At 35.7% G+C, this 16,051-nt stretch overlaps 1 protein-coding gene across 3 annotated transcripts; it reads right to left on the bottom strand.

Annotated features, from left to right (window-relative positions):
* Nucleotides 1–7,148: 7,148 nt before the first annotated feature.
* LOC110883876 (DUF724 domain-containing protein 7) lies at nucleotides 7,149–15,241 on the bottom strand. 3 transcript variants are annotated; one of them, XM_022131536.2, is made up of 9 exons: nucleotides 15,089–15,241; nucleotides 12,638–12,871; nucleotides 12,365–12,559; nucleotides 11,597–11,842; nucleotides 11,407–11,527; nucleotides 11,115–11,308; nucleotides 9,700–9,744; nucleotides 9,470–9,623; nucleotides 7,149–7,864 (listed from the first exon to the last, which is right to left on the bottom strand). In XM_022131536.2, the coding sequence occupies exons 2-9, from the start codon at nucleotides 12,854–12,856 to the stop codon at nucleotides 7,254–7,256; spliced, it is 1,785 nt and encodes a 594-aa protein (XP_021987228.1). In that variant the 5' UTR covers nucleotides 12,857–12,871; nucleotides 15,089–15,241; the 3' UTR covers nucleotides 7,149–7,253. The 3 variants fall into 3 exon arrangements, with proteins under 3 accessions (XP_021987228.1, XP_021987235.1, XP_021987243.1); XM_022131543.2 differs by having other exon boundaries at nucleotides 9,470–9,620; XM_022131551.2 differs by lacking the exon at nucleotides 9,700–9,744.
* Nucleotides 15,242–16,051: the final 810 nt, after the last annotated feature.

The following is a 16,051-nucleotide window of genomic DNA, read 5'->3' as shown; positions in this document are numbered from 1 at the left end:
CTTGGGTTGGGGCGTGGCCTTTTGGGGCTTGGGTTTCAAGCCGGGCGTGGGGCGGGGGACCAAGGTGACATGGCGGTTTGTGAATGGGTAAAAGAAAAGATCCGTTGGGCTAGCCGTTGGCCAACGGCCATATTTAAAAAAAAAAAAAAAAAACTTCCATTTCTTCACTATAAAAATCACATTTTACTTTCATTTTTTACCACATTCAACCATATCTTCTATACATCTTCAATTCTCCTACTACAAAACGAAAAAATGCATCCTTACAACCGTCCTTTTGACCCGAGCAACCCGTATGGATTCCAAGAAAATAATCCTAGCCCACCACCCACTCGTCCAGTAGCTCGTCCGTTTTTCATACACTCTCCTATGCCCGACATAGCAGGTTATGCATCGTATATTGGGAATCGTTTATATACTAACTTCTCACACACCGAAGATTCAATACCTACCCCGTTTTCACAATCGCCCGTCGACCTTTCACCAACCTCCATCGACCTTTCACAAAACGAATCCGTTCCCGAAACTCAACCACCCAAAGAGGGTCCTTCTGCAACGAAACCCATCAAAAAAAGAAGTCATAAGAAAAAAACCGAGGAGGATAAAGTAGTTGAAACCGCCAAACGAAAACAACAAAAATGGAGCTACGCTGAAGAACTTGCATTGGCGAGGGCTTGGTGTGAACAATCTCAACATTCAACTTTAGGTATTCTTAACCTTTGTTTATATTAATGGAATGGTTATTTTTTATATAACTTTGTACTATATTAATATTTTTTTATTAAAATAGGAAATTCGCAACATCGAACCGCCCTGTGGGAATCGGTTAGTAGACTATTCCATGAAGAAATGGGTAGGGGGACTTATCGTGAAAACGATAGCTTATCCTCAAAGTGGAGCGAGATAAGCTCCCAACTTACAAAATTTAGTGGTTATTTAAATAAAGCAAAGCAAAACCCTAAAAGTGGTGAAGCCAAAGCCGACGTTTTGGCAAATGCAGTAAATGCATTCAAATCAAATGTGGGGACCGACTTCCGTTTCATGCATTGTTGGGAGATTTGTAAATTCCATCCAAAGTGGGCAACTATCCCCATTGGTAGCGAAACTAACTCGTCCTCCAAAAGGTCAAGGGCCTCGTCCCAAGCCCAATCTGATGCACGAGATCAAGAGTTTGAGGACCTTTTGGATGATTCGCCAAGCCCAAACCGGCCTGAGCATGGAAGAAATGCCTCAAGAAGGCGTGCTAAAAAACAAACGGCGTCGCCTTCAGCTGGGAGTTCTGGCTCGCGTAGGGGAATATACAGCGACCAGTTGGATGACATTGCATGCAAGTTGGATACATTCAACGTATTCCAACAACAAAGGGCCGAAATACGAAGGAGCAAAGAAGTTAGAGATGCCGCTAGAGATGCCCTGAAACAAAGACGGGATGATTTGAAAATTCTATCCCAGCCGATTGATCACCTACAGGGTGACGAGTTAGAAATAGTCTGTTGAGAGAAGAGATAAAAAACAAATATAAAAGTTAGGATTTTTTTTTTTTTTTGTAATTTCCTTTATTTAAAATTATTAAAAAAAATTAAATTTGTGTTATTGGGTCAGCCCAGCCGGTCAGCCCACAAGCCCACCAAACCGACGCCCTCCAAACCCCCGCCCACCATACCGTGTGTTATTGTGGGTTTCCCATGTCTGCCACCCCGTTCCACATGTCAACCAATGCCCAACCCAAGCCCCAACCCCCGCCCCACCATATCCCATGGTCTTAGTAAGACACGGGGTTGAATAATAAAAATGATAAAATTAAGGGGAAATCACAAGAATAGCCATTGAATGGTCAACTTTTCAGAAATAGCCAATTGAAACGGCTCTACGAGCCTTTTCAATCTCCTGAAACGGCTTAAAAAATCCTTTCGAGTCAACCAATCCATTATTGCCACGTGTCTGACAGCTTGAGATCTTTCAAAGACGACTTGAGAACTTTCAAAGACGGCTTGAGATCTTTCAAAGGCGGCTTAAGAACTTTCAAAGACGGCTTGAGATCTTTCAGTGTAGCGGCTTGGCTTGGCTTAAGATCTTTCCTTGGCTAAGATCTTTCCTTGGCTAAGATCTTTCCTTGGCTTGGCTTAAGGATCTTAGATTTAAGATATAACTTTTTTTTTATAATTTGATATATAAAATTAGATTTATTCAACCCGTACAATACACGAGTTTTTTAAAGATATTGTTTTTTTACAATACACCCGTTTTTTTAAAGATATTACATTTTTATTATTTTGTATACAAAATTACATTTATTTAACCTGTGTAATGCACATAGTTTTTTAAGGTATAACTTTTTTAATTATTTGGTATATACAATTACATTTATTCAACTTGTACAATGCACGAGATACTTAAATATATAACTTTTTTGTTACTTAATATATAAAATTACATTTATTCAACTCGTGTAATAAACGAGATTTTTAAAGTTATATTTTTTATTATTTAGAATAAAAATTAAATTTATTTAACCCGTGTAATACGCGGGGTTCTAACCTAGTTATTTTTATTTTCAGACTAAAAATTTCAGATTTTTTAATTGAGATTTTCAATTTCTCACATTTATTTAAGATTTTTTTAATTATTCGTTTATATTTTTAATTATTCGTTTATATTTAAATTATGTTGAAAGATCTCAAGCCATATTGAAAGTTCTTAAGCCGTGTTGAAAGATCATAAGCCAAGCCAAGCCGCTATATTGAAAGATCTCAAGCCGTGTTGAAAGATCTTAAGCCAAGCCAAGCCGCTACACTAAAAGATCTCAAGCCATCTTTGAAAGTTCTCAAGCCGTCTTTGAAAGATCTCAAGCCGTCTTTGAAAGTTCTCAACTGGATGACGGCTGTCGGACACGTGGCAATCATGAATTAGTTGACTCGAAAGGATTTTTTTAAGACGTTTCAGGAGATTGAAAAGGCTCGTAGAGCCGTTTCAATTGGCTATTTCTGAAAAGTTAACCATTCAATGGCTATTTTCGTGATTTTCCCTAAAATTAATATTAATAAATTATTACGTAAGTTGAATAGTCATACCAATAACAAACATAAATTTAAATGATCGTACCAATAACAATCACAAATTTAAAATCGAGAGATTAGATACAACTCAAAATTTGCATAAATAAAAACTTCTTTAAAAAAACAATAAGATTGAAAAGTAAAAATATATACCTATAACTCCAAATCTCAAAAGTCTTCTTTGTATATATACCTATAACATTTGTTGTTTTGTTGGTAACTTTATCATCTTTATCTAAAACTTCATGTTTGAGATTTTACAAGAATATCTTAGCTCTCAATTGAATCAGCAATGTCTCACTCTAGATCTTTGACTTCCATGTTCATTTTTTCTTTGTTCGGATGCCGTTTATCATATGGTACTCCACTTCAAAACACTGTAAAACTTCGCCGATATCATCTAAAAAAACATAAAACAAATTTGTTTCGGTCAAACAGTGTTGTGAACAAAAATAACAAATATTAGTAGCACAGATTTACTTACCAATTGTGCAATCTTTCTTTGGTTCGCATGTCAAAATAGACGGAAATTTAGCAAAGGCAAAATTCGTATCCGACCCATTAAAATCATTGCACTTTGTAACCTTCGTGACTGTAACATTTTCATTTTTATATTAAAATAAAGTATATAAAAACTTATATTATTAAACGGGTAGATTACGGGTAAGTTGATTGTTAGGCCATCCGTAGTCATAAAGCCCCTTTGTGGACGTTACACGACACATGTCGTGCCACGTCACACAGGGGTTTTATAGGGCGTTATGTCACTAGAGCCCGTAGTCATAAAGCCCCTACCTCATCATAACCTAATTATTAGTTTTCATTTTTATTAATTAATTAAAAAACACTTAGCTATCTTTGATTGGTCCATTTTTGAAAACAAACCTCCATACCGGCGCTATATCTATAACGTTGCACCCCTTTTTTGCCCCATAACGTCGCCCGTCGTGGTGTTCGGGGCTGATATACGTTAAATTATACATGTTTTTATACCCCAAAACACTTCCGTTTTAAGCGTTTTTGACCGAAACCGCGACGTTTAGGTACCAAATTCGGTACTTTTATATTTTCAGGTCTTAAACGAAGTACAAAAGACAAATCTGATGAAAACGGGAAAATTCCGATGCATTTCTGATAAAACGGACAAAAATCTGATGACTGCCAGGTGTCGCACGGCCATGCGATCCAACCGCACTACCGTGCGAGACCACCGACCTCGGAAGCACTGCCAGTGCGACTCATGGTGCCGCTGATTACTCGAACCGCACTCCCGTGTGAGCCAACCGCACCCCCATGCACCACCTGGACCATACTTTCTGATCACGATTCTGATGACCTCGCACTACCGTGCGACCAGTCGCATGACCATGCCGATCTGGTGATCTAGACAAGTTGTCCACTAGTCCACTTGGCTGACTCGGGATCGCTGAAACTGACGTCACCCGACAACACCTGACCGCACGGCCGTGCGACCAGTCGCATGGCCGTGCCAAACTGAAAATTGCCTATAAATAGCAGCATTCGCTACTGATCAAAATGTTGGGTTTTTCTCCATGTTTCTGGGCGATTTCTGGGTTCCGAAGCAGTCCTGATCAGACCACTTTGAAGCTTAAAGACCGAATGGAAGCATAACCGATCCAACCCATTAATTCCTTGCTTGTTTATGGTTCGATTCCTTGTTCTTAAACATGTATTCTGATCATTTTGCAAGTATTGAGCTGATGTTAGTTATGTAATAGTAGTAATGAACTTGTATCTTGAATAATCTTTATGTCATAATCTTGTTTTTATGAATCTTTAGTACTTTTTCACGTTGAATCTTCATGATTATATAATGAATGTTTCATTGATGTTGAGTTCCTGATTATGTTTAATTATCTTGGATAATGAATCTGTGGTTAGTGGGATGGTAACTATTTCTTGATTAATCACTTATTTGTAGACTTTGTTTACACCATGAAACCAGACCAGGGTATTGGTTTTATACAAGATATATCTTATTTTGATTAGGAATACTTTCTTGCACATAAGGGTTCTAATGAATCATATGGTGTTGATTGCATGTTTTTAGATGCGGTTTATGATCCTTGTTTAGTAGTTTTGGTCTGAAATTGCGGACATGGTAGATTTGTGTTTAAGACGTGTAAAGGTGAAATTGTTTGTTATATGATCTACATAATTGCTTATCCTCGTGGCTGTATTGTGACCATCGGTATTGCTTTCTTTGATAAGTGAGGTTAGGAATCCAGACCCGGTAAATAACCTATCTTTAAAGGTTCGCATGAATAAATATCAATAGCTCGCTAATGAATGATTTAGGTGGTTAACGTGTGACCATCGCGTTAACTTTCCGAAGAATCATAATGCTAGAAATCCAGACCCGGTAACTAGCTGTCTCGAAATTGGAAAATTGATTAAGTGCTTTTGTGACATATCTGATAGATAACATGTTTAGGTTGTTTGTGAAACAAGATAGTAGTATATTTATGTTTTAGTTGTAATTTAGATAGCTTAGTTAAACAACCATTCACTTATCCTTTTATCTGGTAATCTAATGACAAAGATTTAGTACATTATAACGCCCGTGTTCCATGGATCGATATCTGGCTCTTACCAATACTTTGCTGCATATATGACGGGATACACTTGTCCTTTGTTGTGTGTGTTTTAATGTTAAGGTACAAACCATTTTTATAAATATAAAACGCATTTCGTTGCATGTGAAAATACGGTAAATAAATTGTATACGAACATGTACGTCAGGGGCGTTATGGGAGAAAAAAACCAAACATCACGCCCCACTACAGGGGGTCTTAGAAATATGAGATATTTAGACGAACATAGAATCCGTTTAATAATTAAATTATAAAAATACATTATAATTGACCTTACTCCATTTTTAATGAAACTTAGGTCAAAATGTAGATAAAAACATTCTCGTTCTAATGACATATTCAGCGTTCTATAAAACGCCATATTTTAGAAGTTATAAGCGATAAATGAGTGAAGCAGCTGAATTAATTATAATAATAAAACTTAAACTTACAATTCAATTGTAAGTGTTTGTGTTTTTGAATTAAATGTTGAATGTGTACGTGGACAAGGATACGTGATCTCCAAGTTCATTTCAACTATAAATATGGTCAGAAGGTAAAATAAATAGGGACAGAAGGTTTGAAAAGAATCTGCTCACATTTCCTTATCTATCTGGTTCTCTCTACTCTTCTATTACACCCCTAAATCCTACGAAACTCTGTCCCATTTTAAGTATTTTAGTATTACTTCGCATATGGAAATTGAGGGTGTGACACCCCCTCTCTTCCTGTTCTCTCTCTTTTGAGGCTCACCTCAATTAGTCGATTAGAACAAAGATGTAAAGCTGGAAGACACTAGTCTAAATGGGGGATGACCGCCCAAATAGGTTAATGAGAACAAACCAGGCAAACAAAACATTATTCATTTCCATTCCTCTATTAATAGGAGGAGACTATTTGCACACTTGGTGTGTAGATAGTCAGCCCAAAAAGGGCTTTTTTGTCCTATATGCACACCTTGCAGTGCTGAGCTGTGGCCAAAGCGCAACGTTTTGGTCCGGTCAACTAGACAAAGACTGACGGGTCTTTTAACCAGACCAAAACGCCGAGCTTTGGCCGCGTTTTGGTCCTGTCAACCAGACACCCGGTCAGTCTTTTGTCTGGCTGACAAGACCAAAACGTGACCAAAGCTCAGCGTTTTAGTCCAGTGAACAGACCCGTCAGACACCCGTCAGTCTTTTGTCTGGTTGACCGAACCAAAATGCCGGGCTTTGACCACAGCTCGACACTGCAGGGTGTGCATATAGGACAAAAAAAAACCTTTTTGGTGTGCATATAGGCAATTGGGTGTGCCAATAGGTACACCCCTATTAATATTTATATTTATTTATTAATATTAATAATAACTGTTAATTCCTTGATTAATTGTAACAATCTTAATTTATATATTTTTGTTTCCTGCTTTTGTGTGTCCCCTAAGGCCTTAATATACACACACACATCAACTTAAAAGCAAAAAAAAAATGTAACTAGATGAACAATATTCTTCACATTAACATAGAAACAAAAGGGCTTATAGTAGCATGATTAATTAATTAAAAGTAGTTTTCCAAGTCAGCAAGCATTAGTTTACAAGTCCAACAACACCAAAAGAAGAGCTTTCTTACAAAGGAGTTGCTACAAGCTTTTCAAAATCAACCTCCAAATCATTTGTTTGAAACCTCATAAGTTCTTCCTTCATACTCTTCTGCTTAGTCGCAATACGCTCCGATTTTGACTTCAACGCCCGCATCTTCTCTTTCAACCGATCCATCTCTTTCTCCGCCAAAGACTTTTCATGATCGCACTTCTCAAGCTCCTTTTCAACTTCTTTACGCGTTTCCTCTTGCCGACACATTTTGGTTTTCAAAGAAAGTAATTGGTTTAAACGCCGTCTAATGGGACCCACGTCAAACCCATGAGTCTCCAAGTCACTTAACGTTTCCAAACTGTTGTTGATTACGTCAACAGGATCATTCGGTTTTATGTCTGAAAGACGTTGAACGAGATTGCCAAATGTGACGATGTGAGCAATGGCTAAACCCTCGCGACAATCTTCGTTCATTTTCTTCAGTGGCGCAAAGTGTGGGTTTTGAGAGTGTAACTCAATGATGGCCCACATTGGAGACCGCTTGATAAAAGGCCATTCTTGTTGGTTGTTGGTGGTGGTGGTTCCGGCACTGGGTTGACTCACTGAGTTAACATGGTGATCAGGAGGACTACGACTGGAGCTTGCTATATACACCAATAAGTAAGAATCAAAGTGAACATATAACTTTGATAAAGATGGTATATTTAATCACTTTATGTGAATACGGGTCAATCTGGGTTGACCCTAATATAAAAATATAAAAAGAAAACAAATTCGGCTCGCTAACGAGAATACGGGTCAGGATTAACATTAAGTAAAATAAAAATATATATACTAAAAAGCTGACAAATTCAACTCCTTTTTGAAAACTAGTCGATTTAGGTTAACCGTAAAATATAATATCTTAAAACATGAAAAATTCAACTCGTTTATGCGAAAAGGGATTAATTTGGGTGAGCCTTAACATAAAAAAAAGAATTGCAAAAAAGATGAGACGCTCAACTCGTTGACTTTATGTGAGAAACAGGTCAACAAATTGCTAAAACAATGACAACCCAGAGTCATTTTTGAGAAAACGGTTTGATTTGGGTTAATTATAACATAAAAAATAAAATTTGCTAAAAAAGATGACAAACACAACTCATTTATGTGACAACAGGTCATTTTGGGTAAATCGTAAACAGAAATTAAATTTGCAAAAAAAGATGACCAACTATATGAAAACTTGTCAATTTCGGTTTACCGTAAAAAAATTTAAAAAAAAAAAGCTAAAAAGGTGACAATTCAACTCATTATATGTGAAAATGGGTCAATTTGGTTTAATCGTAAAATAAAAACAAAATTGCTAACACGATGACAAACCAGGCTCATTTACGAGAAAATGGGTCAATTTAGGTTACTCGTAAAATAAAGATAAAATTGCTATAAGATAACAAACTCAACTCGAAAGTACAAATGGGTCAATTTAGGTTTCTCATAAAATAAAGATAAAATTGCTATAAGATGGCAAACTCAACTCGCAAATACAAATTATATTACAAAAAATATGGCAAACTTTTTTAATTGCTAAAACGATGACAAAGCCAACTCATTTGTGTGAAAACGGACAACTTAGGTTGATCATAAAGTAAAAAATGAGACAAGAAACTCAACTCATTTATGTGAAAACAGGTCATTTCAGGTTTACTCGTATGAAAATATATATATATATATATACATATATATATAGGAGAAGGATCCGTTAGGAACCACCCTTTATTGCGAGAACCGCAAGAACCAATGTGAACACAACCAAAAACAGCTAAAAAACACACAAAAAAAAAATTAACATTTTTTATAAAAAAATCGCTACTTTTAGTAGCCAAAAAAAGTAGCGATTTTAATGTAAAAAATATTAAAAAAATATGTGTTTTTTTTTTATTTTTTTAGGTTTTTTGGGGGTTTAGCATGGGGGGGGGGGTGTTAGGTTTTTTTAGGTATTTTAGGTTGTGTTCACATTGGTTCTCGCAATAAAGGTGGTTCTCGCATGAACCTTACCCTATATATATATCACAAAAGAGAAGACAAACACGTAATCCTTTTGTAAAAACAGATCAATTTCAGTTAACCACAAAATAAAAATAAAATTGCTAAAGAAATGAAAAACTCAACTCAACTCATTTATGTGAAAACGGCTCAATTTGGGTTAACCGTAAAAGAAAAACAAAAGTTGGTAAGTAAGCAAGCGTTTAGAAAATCTAATTAAGTACCTTGTAGTAAACCAGTTGATTTTTTAACCACCGACTTCGATGGTGTTCTCCTCTTCTTTTTCTGATGGCTGATGCCATCCTCTGAATCACGGGCCTGTGGCGTTCTCCTCTTGTTTTTCTGATGGCTGATGTCATCCTCTGACTCACGGGCCTGCTGTTAACAGCAACGGGAATGAAATCAAACTTTTGTGCATAAGTTATGTCACAATACATTAAAGAAGAGATATTACTCCAATATTTGTAGCATTTCTGACAACTAACTCCAGCTCTGGTGTCTGCATTAAATAAGGATGAGATATTACTCAAACACACACTTGGTTTAGCTTTTGACTTTTATAGTCAAACAAACAATTGCAATCTTAAATAACTTTTTACATAACAAATTCATGTGTAGCATTTTCATTAAAAAACAGATGAGTAAAGTTCCGTTTTGCTCCTTGTGTTTTGGTCACTTTAACAGTTTTGGCCCAAACCTTTAAAAATAGCCATTTTCCTCCAATAGTTTGCTATGGTTTTTCCATTTTGCTCCCTGCGGGGAGCAAAATGAAAAAACAGACAATTTGGATGGAGTTATAGGCGGGGAGCAAAATAGAAAAACCATAGCAAACTACTGGAGGAAAATGGCTATTTTAAAGGTTTGGGGCAAAACCGTTAAAGTGACCAAACAGCAGGGAGCAAAACGAAAGTTTACTCTAAACAAATAGTCAAATACTATTCAAAGATATAATTAGAGGTGTAAACGAGACAAGCTGAGCCTAGTGAGCTCAGCTCGACTAGACTCATTTATTAATTTAAGTAATTCACATATATTTTCTTATTAAATTATATGTATATATATTACACACACACACACATATATATATAGGTTATAATACATAACTACGCATGTTATGATACACAATTACATATGGGTTGTGTTAAACTCAAATTACGCATGTTATTTGCATAGTTACGCATGGGTTGGGTTAAACCCTAATTAAGCACGTTATTTGCATAATTACACATGGGTTAGGTTAACCCTAATTACGCACGTTATTTGCATAATTACGCAAGTTATATTGGTGGTCGCGTACCGTCGCACGTTAAGAGCCTTTTGTATTTAAACCTTTCACCACATATATATACATATAAAAATTATAATACATATGTATATAGAATTACGACAGGTATCCCCTTGTACTTTCAAACAACCATCTTTTTTGCAATTCGTATGTAAAGGCCTATCTCTAGCCATAATATGCATGCCCTTTAGCTATCGTTAATTCTACAGTCAAATCATACGTCCATAACAATACACGCGTAAACCATATAACGTTTTAATAAACAATTATGTGTATAACATTTCAATCTATCATCTATATACATATATATATCTACACACACACATACATATACATTTATATATATAGAGAGAGAGAGGTCAGTTAACGTACATTACGGCTTAACGTACGACCAGTACGACAGATAATTACGCACGTTCATTTGAAAATCACGCATGTTGAAAACATTTATCACGCATGTTGAAAAACATTAATCACGCACGTTATACCCATAATCACGCATGTTGTCGTACGTGATGTACATTAAGATGTAATGTATTTTACACTTTCTATATATATGTGTGTGTGTGTATATATATATCTACCTGAATATCTGGATAGTCGGTATCCGATCCACCCGACTCACAGCTGGAGCTACGAAAATCAGAGCTTGCGTCCACCGTTTGTCTCTCGCTGTTCACGTTCACCCTCTCATCACTTCTTATTTGAGTGGTAGGCGCATCATTCTGATTTTGTTGCCTACCACCTTTACGCGATCCTTTGTGAACTTGTGTTTTACCTATAAAGCCAATATCAAAAATTACATTACAAAAATATATATACATGTACACACACACACAAATACTAAAAAGATCATACGCGTATCAACGCCATTACCTATGATGCATGAAACCATTCGTGTTCGGCCCCCGTGCTCAGGTCCAAAATATCTAGTTAATGGATCTTCCCGCCCTTCATAATAGGTACCATCGGCTTTCATTTCACGCTCAATACAGATCTATAAAATCATATATATGTTAAAACATTCGACTAATTTATATATAGATATAAATATATATGAATTTACCAAATCATTGATTGTTTCATGCAGATGTTCAACTTTATACAAACCGGTTCGTTTGTTTAATCTTGCCCTACTTGTGACCCACAGTTGAGTACGGTCGTTTTCAATCTCTTCAAGATACGGGTAACTTGTGAGGAGTTGAGACCATATATCATCGAATTTCTCTTTCAAACCACTATATCCATTGCGTCCCGTGCAGGGGTGGTATTTGTGTCGTAATGCACTTGCTTTTGCTTTCTTACTTTTTTTCTATGCATAAATTAACAAAAAGTTACTAATACGAACAAGAGTAAAATGACATTTTCGTCCCTGAGGTATGCCACTTTCGTCCAAAGGTTTGTTTTCCCGCATCTGGATCCAAAAGGTTTGAAATCTTGTCATCTTCATCCACCCAACTAACTCCGTTTGCTTAAATAGTTAACTTGAAGGGTATTTTAGTATTTTTACCAAAAGTACAATTTCATAATGCGTAAGTTTATAATGCATAAGGTACAGAGATGATGTACCTTATGAATTATAAACTTGTACTTTAATTAAAAATACTAAAATACCCTTCAAGTTAACAGATTAAACAAACGGAGTTAGTTGGGACTTGGGTGGAAGAAAATGGCAAAATTCACACTTTTTACATCCAAATGTGGAAAAACAAACCTTTTGACGAAAATCGCAAAAAAACCTGAGGGACGAAAATAGGCAATAGCATTTTACTCTAATAACAAAAATATAACAACAATAAAAATAATAATAGAAATAATAATAATAAACATTTACCAAAAATGCCTCACTAGTCTTTGCCGCAACAAATTCATTCCATTTTGATTGATCGAGATAATGATACTTCGCAAAAGGACGTTCGTTATTATTTACAAATTCTCTAACAAGCTTACTTCTCCAAGTGGTACAATTTTTCTTCGCTTTTTTAATCAAAACTTGCTTTGGCTTATCGTCTAGAATTTTCCAATGCTCCTAATGATTTACAAAACAAAAGTTAAATAACAAATATTTTCGTGCGTCTAAAAAATTACGAAACATCAAATAAAATACCTTAACATGTAACCATAGATCATCCCACATATGCTTTTCGAATTTGCTTGTATCGATATGGTACGAAAACCTTTTTCTCAATGTCAATCCTAACCATGATGAAAATTTACTCTTGTTCACACCTATCGGGAGCATATCTTCGTCGAATTCAATGTACAGTTCATCCTCTGTCATTTTCTTTGAGCAAGAAGCAACACCGCGTTTGCCTCTTTTAGACATAGCGATATTTTAATACTAAACAAAAAAAGCAATATAATATGAGAGTTATTCGAACATATAACAACATATATTATATATACATACAACTACATAGCATGCGCGCGCACACACGCACACACATACATACAACTACATACAGTGGCGAATACATAAATTGCGGTCAAAATGGATCAGGTAAAAAAAACAAATGATAATAAATAACATTAAGCAGCTTAATATGACTCAATAATTGATAAATATCAAATAAGAAACTAACACAAACAATGTTATAAATAAAATTAAACATAAGACAAATCATGGAAAGAAACTAAGAACAAAATGAGAGTTACACAGTAACCTATTTGTTAATGTGTAATCATAGATAAAAAAAATCAAAACAAGATGGTATAAAGAAAAGTCTAAAAAAAATAAATAAATAAAAACAAAACAAAATGGTTATAAATAGGGCTGGCCAAAAAGCTCGCGGCTCGGAGCTCGCTCGGATTTAGCTCGGATAAAGCTCGCTCAATATGGCTCGGTTTGAAAGTGAGCTGAGCCAGCTTGGCTCGGTTAGAAAGTGAGCCTAGCTCGGCTCGGCTCGTGACGAGCCAAAATAGCTCGGTTTGGCTCGCTTGGTAGCTCGGTTTGGCTCGCTTGGTAGCTCGGCTCGGCTTAGCTCGAATTATTTTACTTATAATATATTTTATTTTTATATACATCTAATATATTACAAAAAGGTGATTATTATTTACATGTATTTAGGCTTGTAGTTTGATATCTATGACATATTTAAAGGTTGATTGTCATGCTAATTAACAAATATTGTATTTACTTGAAATATGAAACTTATTTTGCGGTGATTTTGGCTTGTAATGTATTAGGTTGAACTTATTTTAAATATGTTCTTTTGAAGTAGTGAATAATATTTTAGAATACTGAATTTTGAGAGCTATGTATTAATTTTTATTTTTAAAATCGAGCCAAACCAAGCCGAGCCAGCTCGGTTTAAAACCAAGCCGAGCCCGAGCTTAGATTTTAAGCTCGGTTTCAAATCCGAGCCGAGCCGAGCCTGAGCTTGCCCTAGCTCTAGGGCTGTAAACGAGCCGAGTCAAGCCGAGCTCGGCCCAACTCGAGCTCAGCTCAAACTCAATTCGAGCTGGCTCGGCTTGAGCTCGAATTTCAAATCGAGCTGAGATTTGAGGCTCGAGCTCGACTCGATTAAAATTCAAGCTAGCTCGGCTCGGCTCAATCTAGCTCGAACTAGCAAAGAATCGCAAATTTTACTACTTAAAAAGCCCTAAAAATGAATCTTTTCATTGACTAAGGGTCATAATTGCAATTATATTTAACAAAATGGCTAAATATGCAAGTATAAATAGTTAACTCACTTTGTACATTTTCTGTATCTTTTTTATAGGGGAGATACTCCCTTAGTTTTTGTCTTCTGAGCGATGTGGGACAAAAAAATGAAGGATGTAAACCTTATCGAGCTGGCTCACGAGCTCGCGAGCCGAGCCAGGCCAAACTCGAGCTCGGCTCGTTTACAAACCGAGTCGAGCCGAGCTGGCTTGTTTACAACCGAGCCAATTTCGAGCCGAGCTCTTTTCGAACTCTTTTCGAGCGAGTTTCGAGCGAGCTGCGATACACGAATTTTTTGAACACCCCTACCTAGCTCGGCTAAGCTCATGAACATATAAAGAAAAGTCTAAAAAAGTCAATATATTTAATCTTTTACAGCAATGTTACATGAAAATCCTGCAAACAGGTCCCTAATTAACACATTAAATGAAAATAGTGCCCAAATTTGGCCCCAAATGCACATATCAGTTGAAAATTAGTACCTCAATCAACATATACATACATACACGAACAGTTAATACTAAGGGCATGTTTGGGTAAGCTTATTGAAACAACTTATTGACTTATTGGCTTCTTGGAAAAGTCAGGATTTTGTGACTTATTGACTTATTGGCTTTTCCCCCTCACATACACCCTCTTTGCCAAACATCATTTTAGAGCTTATGACTTTTCAAAAAGCCAATAAGTCAATAACTTGTTTCAAAAAGCTTACCCAAACATGCCCTAAGTATTACAAATAATAAACGACATACGTACACATAGTTACATACATGTGCAATAGAATATGTGATAATAACTAATTAAAAAATAAAAGACGAGATTGATAAAGCGACCGCATCAAAATGACATAAAAAATAAGGAAAATTGTAAGAATAGAGGGTCGAATAAGAATACCAAATGTGATTTTTGAGGAGAATTTTGAGAGCGAGAGGGTGAAGTCTTCAAGCGGAAGAGGCGCAAAAGGGTGTTAGGGTTTCAAATGGAGCAAGCAAAGGGAAAGGGGTCTTTGTAGAGCGGTTGATACGTTGGCTTCTTTAGGAGCGGCTTCAATGTTTCTTTTATGTTTTTGCATACCATCGAAAAACAAATTCTATAATTAAAAAATACAAAGTAAATTGCCGAAATCGTCCATGAGATTTGGCTTTTTTTGTCAAAATCGTTCCTAAGATTTGGGATTTTTTGTCATTTTTATCCAAATGTTTGATAGAAAAAATAAAGCAAATTAGATGTTTGGATGAAAATGACAAAAAATCTCAAAATAAAGCAAATTAGATGTTTGGATTTTTTTTTTTTTATCTTCATGATAAAGTTGGATGAAAATGGCAAAGCAAATTAGATTTTTTTGTCATTTTTATCCAAAAATAAAGTTGTTTTGGATGAAAATGACAAACATACACAAACCTCAAGGACGATTTTAGCAATTTACTCTAAAAATACAAGAGTAAACTGGCAAAATGGTCCCTGAGGTTTGGTCACTTTTGTCATTTTAGTCCAAAAGTCAAATCTTTTGAATCTGGGTCCTTACGGTTTCAATTTTGTTGCCATTTTCATCCAAAAGCAAAGTCTGGTCAGATTTTTTAATTAACATTCAGCTTTTTTGTTCTTTTTTTTCTTGTCTTTTAACGAATGGCAAAATGGTCAGATTTTTTAATTAGGTATAATAAAACGTTAAAAGACATTTTGCCCTTCATTAAAAGGGGGAAAAAATTAGATGTTAACTGAAAAATCTGATCAGACAAAAAAACTTATGTGGGCGAGTATAAAATTTGTTGAATATGTTGGGAAAAAATCTTAGTGTCGAAAGAGCTTGACGGGTTGGACATAGGAAGTCTGAGAGATGCAATATAAGTGAAAAGT

This window comes from Helianthus annuus, chromosome 1, assembly GCF_002127325.2.
Source record: "Helianthus annuus cultivar XRQ/B chromosome 1, HanXRQr2.0-SUNRISE, whole genome shotgun sequence".
Lineage (NCBI taxonomy): Eukaryota > Viridiplantae > Streptophyta > Magnoliopsida > Asterales > Asteraceae > Helianthus > Helianthus annuus.
Note: the sequence above shows the minus strand (reverse complement) of the source record. Positions and strands in the feature narration are given on the sequence as shown.